Here is a 12,334-nt window from a genome sequence, read left to right as displayed (position 1 = left end):
GGCGGCTGCCCGAGGGGTCTCGACATTACAGCTTTGCTGAGTAGCTACTTGGTTGGGATCAAACACCTTTGCAAAGTTTTACAAGTTTGATACCCTGGCTGATGAGGACCTCTTGTTGGGTCAATCGGTGCTGCAGAGTCATCCGCACTCTCCCGCCCGTTCTAGAGCTTTGGTATAAACCCCATGGTTCTTGAAGCGTCCCCAGCATCCTCTAGGACGTATGAGAAAATAGGATTTTAATACCTACCGGTAAATCCTTTTCTCTTAGTCCGTAGAGGATGCTGGGTGCCCATCCCAGTGCGTACTGTATCTGCAGTTATTAGTTATGGTTACACACATGTTGTGTTGCGTTAAGTCAGACTGTTGCTGACGTTATTCATGCCGTTGCATGCGTTGTGTTGAATGCCATGGTGTACGGCATGTTTGTGGTGTGAGCTGGTATGTATCTCACCTTAGTTTAAATTAAATAAATCCTTTTCCTCGAAATCTCCGTCTCCCTGGGCACAGTTCCTATAATTGAAGTCTGGAGGAGGGGCATAGAGGGAGGAGCCAGTTCACACCCCTTTTAAAGTCTTAAAGTGCCCATGTCTCCTGCTGATCCCGTCTATACCCCATGGTTCTTGAAGCGTCCTCAGCATCATCTACGGACTAAGAGAAAAGGATTTACCGGTAGGTATTAAAATCCTATTTTTTTTAATATTGTTTTTAATAGTGCAGGGATATAAATAATGTTTCTGTTTACATACTGTGTAATAATGCTATGCTTTATAATGCTTGCAGCAAAGGTGAGCAGCGCCAAATGGCCCTTATCCCAAGAGTTCTTCCTTTCATTTGTCCAGTAGCATAGTCAGTCCTCCATAATCCTGAACAAGTGCTGCTGATGACCCTAGCCAGATTCCCAACCTGCTCTGTTTCGACTTCAAGGATCCTAGCAGCAGTATATCCCAAAAATCAAGAAAAAATGTTGTTTACCAATAAAGCAGTTACAGGCATTTGACAAAGAAATCTACTCACCCATGGATGCTTAAAAATCCCATCAGCTTGTCAAAATGTACAAAAAAACATTAACATGTTTTTCTACAGCATGTTACCTGGAATAGGGCTGCAACGGTAAACATGCTAGTAATGTAGCATATTTAACCCTGTATTGGTGGTCTTATACCCCTTTCAGACTTACATAGCCGGATCGCACCCGGGAATGTGTACACGGGTGCTTCCAAGGTGCGACCCGGCTTGAGACTCCTTTCAGACGTGCGGCCCGACCTGGCATATTGCCGGATTGGTGATGTCACCGCTGACGCTACCGGAGGCGGAGCTTGGAGATCATCTCTAAGCTCCGCCGCCTCCTGTGTGGAGAACGGGTGCTAGGACGCCGTAACCCGGTTTACCTGTTCACACTGCACTGCATCCCGGGTAGATTCTGGCTTCAACCCAGGTCGCAACCAGGGATGAAATGCCGGGATGCTTGTCCCGGGTATTGCTTTAGGACCCATTCAGACTAAGCGTTCTCGTGCACTGACCCGGGAAATTTTTGCTAGCCTGAAAGGGGTATTCTGGCCCCCATCCCCCTGCCACGTGGACAATGGCGGCTGCGGCGCCGAAGGGGTTAACCCTCAGCTGCCCAGCACCATTTTTACTGGACAATAGGAGTATGGCACCACTTTCTTTAAATGTTATGGGCGCTAGGCGCTTTGTGTTTTAAAATGTATTTTAAATGGATGCGACCAGTCAGATAGAGAGTGTTAGCAGCCGCAGGGAAGGGAAACTTCTCTCCGCTGCTGCTGTCAGAGGGACTGGAAAGTTCCTTTGCCTCCCTGCACTCTCCCCTACTGATTGCTGTGCTGCCGATCACTGCTGATCGGTCAGCACGGCAGGATCCACCCCTCCAGCGGCTGCAGACAATGGCAGCCACTGGGGAGTGTAAATTAACCCTCCCAAGCCACCCCCAGACCTCCCCTGTATACCTGGAGGCTGTCCCGGCTTTCAAAATGAAAGCTGTGAAAGCTGCAATGTGTCCGATGTACCGATGGTCACGATGTTCCAGATTGATGTTTGGGGGAAAATATTTTAACAAAACATTAAAAACAATTTTTTTCCCTTTTTTTTGTTTTTGTTTTTTTGTTACTTAAATCATTTGGGATAGTGTTAAATTCATGTTCTTCACCTAATTCACTTATAAAACCACAACGACCATTTCGGAGCGGTTTTTGGAGAAATAAATCGTCAGTTAAGTGGTTAACCTGCTGTAAGTAGCATGTAAGCCTTGTTGACGTTACTGGGGGCTTGCATTCCTGGATCAACTTAGTCACTGCCGATACTGTAACTACTTCCCACTATGTACATGCGAGTGATTGTGGAGTACAATATATCTGCACTGTATTTCTTCAAATCAATACCTTCTTTTAATGCTTACTGTTTGTTTCTACTGCCAAGTCCTTGTTTAACAGGCATCATTTTCATTATTGGTCTATATAGTGAAGAGTCTATTCATATAAATCTAGTTATCAGTGAATTTCCTAGATGACTCACTTGGTTTAGCTGTGGGTTCTTGTTTTTTCCTTTGCGTGTAAAGGGCAAGAACTTGTCACGCTGTAAAAACTTGTTTTTGGACAATTTATTCTGTATAGCGCTGTGCACACGTGTTGGCAACTTGTGTTTCTCTATGTCCTATGTAGTTGCACGGGGCAGTAGCGACAGTACTATATATAATTTAAGCATTAATATGATCAGAATTGCTGTAGTTCATGGCGTTTGGAAGTGTTGTCTGTATGCATCAAAACATTTATTTTAGTAGGTTTTTTTAAGTCTACTGTAATGAATACTAATGAGACCTATTTTGTTATTTTCATGCAATGATAGTCTATGATGCACTGTTGATGTTACCTTTTTTTTTATTGAATATCATTTGCAAACTGCATTCGATGATTAACATTACACAGGATCACACCATGTTTACAGGGATCCCTATTACTTTTACACATTCAGATCTAATTAGCGCCACACGAAACCGCTCTGTAACTCCACTAATTGGTTCTTCCCTATGTCCTCAAGGCATTCACACATTCAGAAACATTGATCAAGCATTGTGTATGAATAGTTAAAGAGAGACTGCTGTTCCTACTCAGTGTTCCTCTTTGTTCATCACAGACGTTTCATGGATAACGGCGTTCTCCTTTGAGATCTGAAACTATAAACTATAAAAATAAAAGTATATTTTTATTCTAATATAGAATTTTTGTGTTTGGAATGATAGCTGAACTTGTCCCACTCGTAGCCCGATCTCGCTCCGGACATGTACATTTTGTACACACCCCTGTGGGGCTGGGAACAAAAATCCATGAGCCCGGCTGTACCTAAGTGACCGCCTAGAACCATTGTTACAATATTTTCATTTGACTTTCTAGGCCAAAATAATCTGCATCAGTTATGTTTTTGTATATAAACCAAAAAAGTTTTTTCTAAAAGTCCTCTTTCCTGCGCTCTCTTAAATTCATAAAGAGAAAAGAATCTTCACTTATCTTAGACCCGATGTTCTCTCTTGGAACACTTTAATTTACTAGGTAGCGATGCCTCATAATGGAAGTGCAGTATGACTTGGTATCAGAAAGCAAATATTAAATATTGTATAGATCTTCCAAGAATCTTTTGAACAAGTTACCCCCCAAATATCAAAATACACGAGTTGTCCCAATCAGCCAACGCGTTTCGATCAATCCGTTGATCTTTTTCAAGCCTTGACCGGACGAGGAGAGGATTACGAACATACTACACTAGATTGTATCCTTGGTCTCTCTTTTTCATGTACCATCGTTAAAAGCTAACGTCATATTATCCTTGACGACACATTTGGGTATGAGGATCATGAAAAATTGAGAGGAACATCGGGTCTAAGATAAGTGAAGATTCTTTTCTCTTTATGAATTTAAGAGAGCGCAGGAAAGAGGACTTTTAGAAAAATTTTTTTGGGTTTAGAGTGTCTTTTTTGGGGGTGAGGGTAACACCCTATTTTTGAAAGTCCATTGACCTGCAGCTGGTTAGCGCATTTTCTTGTGGGTGTAAAGTGTTTTTCTGTCTGTTTTTGTATATGTTTGAACTTTTGTGCAGCTTGCTTTAGCAGTGGTATGTGATTGCGTTTTATGCGGTAGTCTAGAATGGTTCTGCCAGTGAGCGCAGTAGACTTGAGATAATGTCAGTCTCTTCTAAGGCCATTAGTATAACGTTAGAGGGCACCAACTGCCATCTTTATATTCTATTTCGGATATGTGGCAACTAAGGGTATTGCAGTTGGTAAACAAGCACATACAGTACTTTCTCTCTTGGAACACTTTAATTTACTAGGTAGCGATGCCTTATAATGGAAGAGCAGTATGACTTGGTATCAGAAAGCAAATATTAAATATTGTATAGATCTTCCAAGAATCTTTTGAACAAGTTACCCCCCAAATATCAAAATAAATCAGTGAATATATTCAATTAATGGCACCAATTCAAGAAAATCTATGATCCTTGGTAGGTGTTCATCCATTGAGTGCCATTAAACTGTCTCAAGGGGCTGTTATCCAGTTTTCATGTCACTTTACATAAACCTGTTATCTGTATGTATTTTACAAAGCCTTGAGAGTAGCTCTTCTGCCATTGACCATCGCTGTTTTGCATAGCAATAAGATCACGCCTAGACTAAGGACTTCTAAAGCAGTATTGGACAAACAGATTGTAGGCATAATACATGCTGCTTTTCTCTAATCTGATGTAAGGAATTATGGCTGTCTACAGGGGATTCAGTCATGAGGTCAACATGCACAATGTCAGTAGTTTTGTCACCATTGTTTAAATGTCAATGGACAACATGTTGACATACTCAGAATGTCAACATGAAATGCCAACATTCTCAGAATGTCGACATTGGGATTAAGCTGCGGGACAGGAGGGTTAGGGTTATTCATAAGTGGAAGGTTAGGCTATGCTGTAGAGTGTGTGCGGTGTTGGGGTGTTGGTTAGGCACTAGGGGGAGATTTAAAGGTGGAACTGATGGTTGGGTATAGGGGAGAATTCTTCCTGGAACCGCTGCTCCCTGTCATATCTCTGCCAGAACTTATGCGTTCATCTCCACTGGGACCCAGAAGCCGGTGCTGCTGCCGCTGGGAGCAGGTAAGTCACTGCTAGACCTCCAGGGACTGTTTGTCTTCATCAGGGTTGGGGAAAAACTTTAAAAAAAAATAAAAATAAAGCTTTTTCGGTTTAAACCACTTTTTTTTTTTTTTTTTTTTGCATTAATGTTTTAATGGAAAATTTTTTTTTAAATCATGTACTAGATAACTAGATCAACAATGTTTTAATGCTTTCTAACATTACTAATGATATTAGGATTTGATTTATTTAAATATTTCAATACAACCATTTTTTTACGGCTTAGTATTCCTATTACATCTGAATATATGTAGATAGACTAAACACATTAATACATACAAAGTACACTCATAGATGAAATTGAAAATAAGAACAATAAGTTAATGTTAAGCAATAGTCTTACTTATTATAATTAAATAATTCTGAATAGTAAATTAAAATGGAAAATGGAAAAGCACTTTTCAGAGATACACAGACACAAACACACAAATGAGATAATCATTAGTACTGGGCATCTCATTAGCATTAAACATTGAATAAAAACACTATTATTTTTAGTATAATAGTTTTTTTTTAATAAGTCATGGCGCTGTGCCTGTAATAAGAGCATAATAAAAAACAACTTGGTTAAAACCAGCCAACCCTGGTCAACATTCTATCTTGTCAGTATTTCAGCAGTGATGACATGCTGCATGTCGACCTTTATATATTATTCCTGTCCATACCGGCAGAATTAGAAACACTTCTTTTGTACAGGCTTGTAACAGTGGGTGTTAAACACTCATCACTGCCCAAATACAAGGGAACAAGTTTAGCATGTCTTTATAAACACCAGATTTGTTTTATGTTGGGACAACACTTAATGTAAGCAGAATAAAATGCAGACCTTTTTTATTTTTTTTATGTGATTGTGTCAGCTCAGTAGTTCCTTGAAATGTCTCCTGATATAAGGTTGTTATATTCTTGCAAGAACACGTCTCATCATATGAATGTTTGTTGTACACCGCTGTCATAGTAGATCAGGGTTACTTGTTCTCCTAATTCTTAAATAAACCCAGTCGCCATGGATGTATACTCTGGATGAATTAAAACTGATTAGCGCATTATAAGAAAAGTAAAGGTGACTATTGACTAAACCTTAGTCTGACAACTAAAGTCAGAAAATGCTCTGTTGGCATGATGGTTTTTCCAGTGTTACCGTCACAGAGAATAACATTTAATAGTTCTTTTGAATAACTTTACATTTACAGGGAAAAGAGATATGTAAAACTGTACATTGTAACATTGATCTAAAACAGCATATTGTAAAATGTAACTCACAATGTAGAATGGCTGATGCATCAAACCTACTTTTGCAAAGAATCTGTATCTTATGTTCTCTATTGCTTGTTTGTATTAACATATTGTGATACTTGGCTAAATCCCGGTTTGCATCTTGAAAAGGGGGTCACTGAATTCAGTATATATTTTCTTGCATGTTCCTTAAAACATTGTTAATAACTGTACACACAGTAGGGTTTCTTGTCTAATAATTGGCTTTTTGTTTAGGCATGCAATGTAACATATGTGTATTTTATTTTTTATTTTTTTTAGACCTCTCCAAAAACAGATTTACAGAGATACCACATGATGTTTGCCTGTTTGCACCACTTGAAACCTTAAATTTATATCACAACTGCATCAAGTGCATTCCTGAGACAATTAAGCATCTTCAAATGTTAACATATTTAAACATCAGGTATGTTTGAACTTTGTTTTGATACCGGTGTGTGTATATATATATATATAAATAAAGGTGCACTCGCTAGGCATTTATTAAAGGCAAATTGTTTTTGTTACGTATGCTGAAAGATATAACCAATGTTGCTGTCAGCATGTGACCTATGCCAAGCAGCACAACCTTACACCAGAGTCATCAAAGGTCCCAAATAGCAGTATGTGTGTGTGTATATGTGTGTGTATATGTGTGTGTATATGTGTGTGTATGTATATATATATATTTATTTTGTGTGCATGTGTATATACAGTTGTGCTTATAAGTTTACATACCCTAGCAGAATTTGTGATTTTCTGGCCATTTATCAGAGAATATGAATGATAACTCACAAACTTTTCTTTCAGTCATGGTTAGTGGTTGGGTGAAGCCATTTATTGTCAAACAACTGTGTTTACTCTTTTTAAATCATAATGACAACAGAAACTACCCAAATGACCCTGATCAAAAGTTTACATACCCCAGTTCTTAATACCGTGTATTGCGCCCTTTAACATCAATGACAGCTTGAAGTCTTTTGTGGTAGTTGTGGATGATGCTCTTTATTTTCTCAGATGGTAAAGCTGCCCATTCTTCTTGGCAAAAAGCCTCCAGTTCCTGTAAATTCTTGGGCTGTCTTGCATGAACTGCACGTTTGAGATCTCCCCAGAGTGGCTCAATGATAATGAGGTCAGGAGACTGAGATGGCCACTCCAGAACCTTAACTTTATTCTGCTGTAGCCAATGACGGGTCTACTTGGCCTTGTGTTTTGGATCATTGTCATGTTGGAACCTCCAAGTACGTCCCATGCGCAGCTTCCGGGCTGATGAGTGCAAATTTTCCTCCAGTATTTTCTGATAACATGCTGCATTCATCTTGCCATCAATTTTGAGCAAGTTTCCAGTGCCTTTGTAGCTCACACATCCCCAAAACATCAGCGATCCACCTCTGTGTTTCATAGTAGGACTAGTGTACCTTTCATCATAGGCCTTGTTGACTCCTCTCCAAATGTAATGTTTATGGTTGTGGCTAAAAAGTTCAATTTCTCTGACGTCCTAAGTGGATGCTGGGACTCCGTAAGGACCATGGGGATTAGCGGCTCCGCAGGAGACTGGGCACAACTAAAGAAAGCTTTAGGACTACCTGGTGTGCACTGGCTCCTCCCACTAAGACCCTCCTCCAGACCTCAGTTAGATTCTTGTGCCCGGCTGAGCTGGATGCACACTAGGGGCTCTCCTGAGCTCCTAGAAAGAAAGTATATTTAGGTTTTTTATTTTACAGTGAGATCTGCTGGCAACAGACTCACTGCAGCGAGGGACTAAGGGGAGAAGAAGCGAACCTACCTAACAGGTGGTAGTTTGGGCTTCTTAGGCTACTGGACACCATTAGCTCCAGAGGGATCGACCGCAGGACCCGACCTTGGTGTTCGTTCCCGGAGCCGCGCCGCCGTCCCCCTTACAGAGCCAGAAGCATGAAGATGGTCCGGAAAATCGGCGGCAGAAGACTTCGGTCTGTGTGCAGCTGTGCGCCATTGCTCCTCATGTACACCTCACACTCCGGTCACTGATGGGTGCAGGGCGCTGGGGGGGGCGCCCTGAGGGCAATATATGACACCTTGGCTGGCAAATCTACATCATATATAGTCCTAGAGGCTATATAGATGTAAAATTACCCCTGCCAGTATTCCAGAAAAAGCGGGAGAAAGTCCGCCGAAAAAGGGGTGGGGCTTCTCCCTCAGCACACTGGCGCCATTTTTTCTTCACAGTGCAGCTGGAAGACAGCTCCCCAGGCTCTCCCCTGTAGTTTTCAGGCTCAAAGGGTTAAAAAGAGAGGGGGGGGCACTAAATTTAGGCGCAATATATGTATACAAGCAGCTATTGGGGGAAAAATCACTCAGTTACAGTGTTAATCCCTGCATTATATAGCGCTCTGGTGTGTGCTGGCATACTCTCTCTCTGTCTCCCCAAAGGACTTTTGAGGGGTCCTGTCCTCAGTCAGAGCATTCCCTGTGTGTGTGCGGTGTGTCGGTACGGCTGTGTCGACATGTTGGATGAGGAAGGTTACGTGGAGGCGGAGCAGAGGCCGATAAATGGGATGTCGCCCCCTGTGGGGCCGACACCAGAGTGGATGGATAGGTGGAAGGTATTAAACGACCGTGTCAACTCCTTACATAAAAGGCTGGATGACGTAACAGCTGTGGGACAGCCGGCTTCTCAGCCCGCGCCTGCCCAGGCGTCTCAAAGGCCATCAGGGGCTAAAAAAAAACCGCCCGTTACCTCAGATGGCAGACAGATGTCGACACGGAGTCTGACTCCAGTGTCGACGAGGTTGAGACATATACACAATCCACTAGGAACATCCGTTACATGATCTCGGCAATGAAAAATGTGTTACGCATTTTCTGACATGAACCCAAGTACCACATAAAAGGGGTTTTATTTTTGGGGAGAAAAAGCAGCCAGTGTTTTGTTCCCCCATCAGATGAATGAATGAAGTGTGTAAAGAAGCGTGGGTTCCCCCGATAAGAAACTGGTAATTTCTAAAAAGTTACTGATGGCGTACCCTTTCCCGCCAGAGGATAGGTCACGTTGGGAGATATCCCTTAGGGTGGATAAGGCGCTCACACGTTTGTCAAAAAAGGTGGCACTGCCGTCTTAGGATACGGCCACCTTGAAGGAACCTGCTGATAAAAAGCAGGAGGCTATCCTGAAGTATGTATATACACACTCAGGTTATATACTGAGACCTGCAATTGCCTCAGCATAAATAGTGCTGCTGCAGCGTGGTCTGATACCCTGTCAGATAATATTAATACTCTAAGACAGGGATAATATTTTGCTAACATAGAGCATATTAAAGACGTCGTCTTATATATAAAGGATGCACAGAGGGATATTTGCCGGCTGGCATCCAGAATTAATGCAATGTACGTTCTGCCAGGAGGGTATTAGAAACCCGGCAGTGGACAGGTGATGCTGCCTGTAAAAGGCACATGAAGATTCTGCCTTATAAGGGTGAGGAATTGTTTGGGGATGGTCTCTGGGACCTCGTATCCACAGCAACAGCTGGGAAGAAATTTTTTTACCTCAGGTTTCCTCACAGCCTAAGAAAGCACCGTATTTTCAGGTACAGTCCTTTCGGCTTCAGAAAAGCAAGCGGGTCAAAGGCGCTTCCTTTCTGCACAGAGGCAAGGGAAGAAGGAAAAAGCTGCACCAGCAGCCAGTTCCCAGGATCAAAAATCTTCCCCCGCTTCCTCTGAGTCCACAGCATGACGCTGGGGCTCCACAGGTGGAGACAGGTGCGGTAAGGGCGCGTATCGGGAACTTCAGGGACCAGTGGGCTTGCCCACAGGTGGATCCCTAGGTTCTGCAAATAGTATCACAGGGATACAGGCTGGAGTTCGAGGTGACTCCCCCTCGCCGTTACCTCACATCAGCCTTGCCTGCTGCCCTCGGAGAAAGGTAGTACTGGCGGCAATTCACAAGCTGTACTTCCAGCAGGTTAAATCAAGGTACCCCTCCTTCAACAAGGCCGGGGTTACTATTCCTAAATGTTGTGGTACCGAAACCAGACGGTTCGGTGAGACCCATTCTAAAATTGAAATCCTTGAACACTTATATACGAAGGTTCAAGTTCAAAATGGAATCGCTCAGGGCGATTATTGCAAGCCTGGAGAATTTCATGGTATCACTGGACATCAAGGATGATTACCTGCATGTCCCTATTTACCCTCTTCACCAGGAGTACCTCAATATTGTGGTACAGGATTGTCATTACCAATTCCAGACGTTGCCGTTGCTCTGTCCCCGGCACCGAGGTATTTACCAAGGTAATGGCCGAAATAATTATCCCGTACTTGGACGATCTCCTTATAAAGGCGAGGTCCAGGGAGCAGTTGGTCGTCGGAGTAGCACTATCTCGGGAAGTGCTACAACAGCACGGCTGGATTCTGAATATTCCAAAGTCGCAGCTGGTTCCTACGACGCGTATACTGTTCCTGGGTATGGTTCTGGACACAGAACAGGATAAAAAAGGTTTCTCCCGGAGGAAGTCCAAGGAGTTGTTATCTCTAGACAGAGACCTCCTAATACGTATACAGGTGTCGGTGCATCAATGCACGCGAGCCCTGGGAAAGATGGTAGCTTCTTACGAAGAAATTCCATTCGCCAGGTCCCATGCAAGGAGTTCCCAGTGGGATCTGTTGGACAAGTGGTCCGGGTCGCATCTTCAGATGCATCGGCGGTTAACCCTGTCTCCAAGGGTCAGGGTGTCGCTGTGGTGGTGGCTGCAGAGTGCTCATCTTCTAGGGGGCCGCAGATTCGGCATACAGGACTGGGTCCTGTTGACCACGGATGCCAGCCTTCGAGGCTGGGGGGCAGTCACACAGGGAAGGAACTTCCAAGGCTATGGAAAAGTCAGGGGACTTCCCTACACATAAATATTCTGGAACTGAGGGCCATTTACAATGCCCTAAGTCAGGCTAGACCCCTGCTTCAACACCGGCCGGTGCTGATCCAGTCAGACAACATCACGGCGGTCGCTCATGTAAACCGACAGGGCGGCACAAGAAGCAGGATGGTGATGGCAGAAGCCACAAGGATTCTCCGATGGGCGGAAAATCATGTGTTAGCACTGTCAGCAGTGTTCATTCCCGGAGTGGACAACTGAGAAGCAGACTTTCTCAGAAGACACGACCTCCACCCGGGAGAGTGGGGACTTCATCCAGAAGTCTTCCAAATGATTGTACACCGTTGGGAAAGGCCACAGGTGGACATGATGGCGTCCCGCCTCAACTAAAAGTTACAAAGATATTGCGCCAGGTCAAGGACCCTCAGGCGATAGCTGTGGACGCTCTAGTAACACTGTGGGTGTACCAGTCGGTGTATGTGTTCCCTTCTCTGCCTCTCTTACCCAGGGTAATAAGAATAATAAGAAGGAGAGGAGTAAGAACTATACTCATTGTTCCGGGTTGGCCAAGAAGAGCTTGGTAACCAGAACTCCAAGAAATGATCTCAGAGGACCCATGGCCTCTGCCGCTCAGACAGGACCTGCTGCAGCAGGGGGCCTGTCTGTTCCAAGACGTACCGCGGCTGCGTTGACGGCATGGCGGTTGAACGCCGGATCCTGAAGGAAAAGGGAATTCCGGAGGAAGTTATCCCTACGCTATTTACAGCTAGGAAAGAAGTGAACGCAAACCATTATCACCGCATATGGCGGAAATATGTTGCTTACTGTGAGGCCAGGAAGGCCCCAAAGGAGAAATTTCAGCTAGGTCGATTTCTGCACTTCCTACAGTCAGAGGTGACTATGGGCCTAAAATTGGGTTCCATTAAGGTCCAGATTTCGGCTCTATCGATTTTCTTCCAAAAATTGAACTGGCTTCCCTGCCTGAAGTTATTTATTTATTTATTACCAGTTATTTATATAGCGCACACATATTCCGCAGCGCTTTA

General features: G+C 43.4%; 1 protein-coding gene across 8 annotated transcripts in view; it reads left to right on the top strand.

The window, feature by feature from the left end:
* LRCH2 (leucine rich repeats and calponin homology domain containing 2) overlaps window positions 1-12,334 on the top strand; it is a 337,409-nt gene that overhangs the window by 76,685 nt on the left and 248,390 nt on the right. For all 8 annotated transcript variants that reach the window (XR_010183107.1, XM_063937538.1, XM_063937536.1 and 5 more), the window contains exon 2: window positions 6,721-6,865. Coding sequence is in view for 7 of the 8 variants with exons in the window: in XM_063937538.1 (XP_063793608.1) it covers window positions 6,721-6,865 (145 nt within the window). In the remaining variant the exon portion in view is untranslated. The remainder of the gene's footprint in view (window positions 1-6,720; window positions 6,866-12,334) is intronic.

The sequence above is a fragment of the Pseudophryne corroboree genome, chromosome 8 (genome assembly GCF_028390025.1).
Source record: "Pseudophryne corroboree isolate aPseCor3 chromosome 8, aPseCor3.hap2, whole genome shotgun sequence".
NCBI lineage: Eukaryota > Metazoa > Chordata > Amphibia > Anura > Myobatrachidae > Pseudophryne > Pseudophryne corroboree.
Note: the sequence above shows the minus strand (reverse complement) of the source record. Positions and strands in the feature narration are given on the sequence as shown.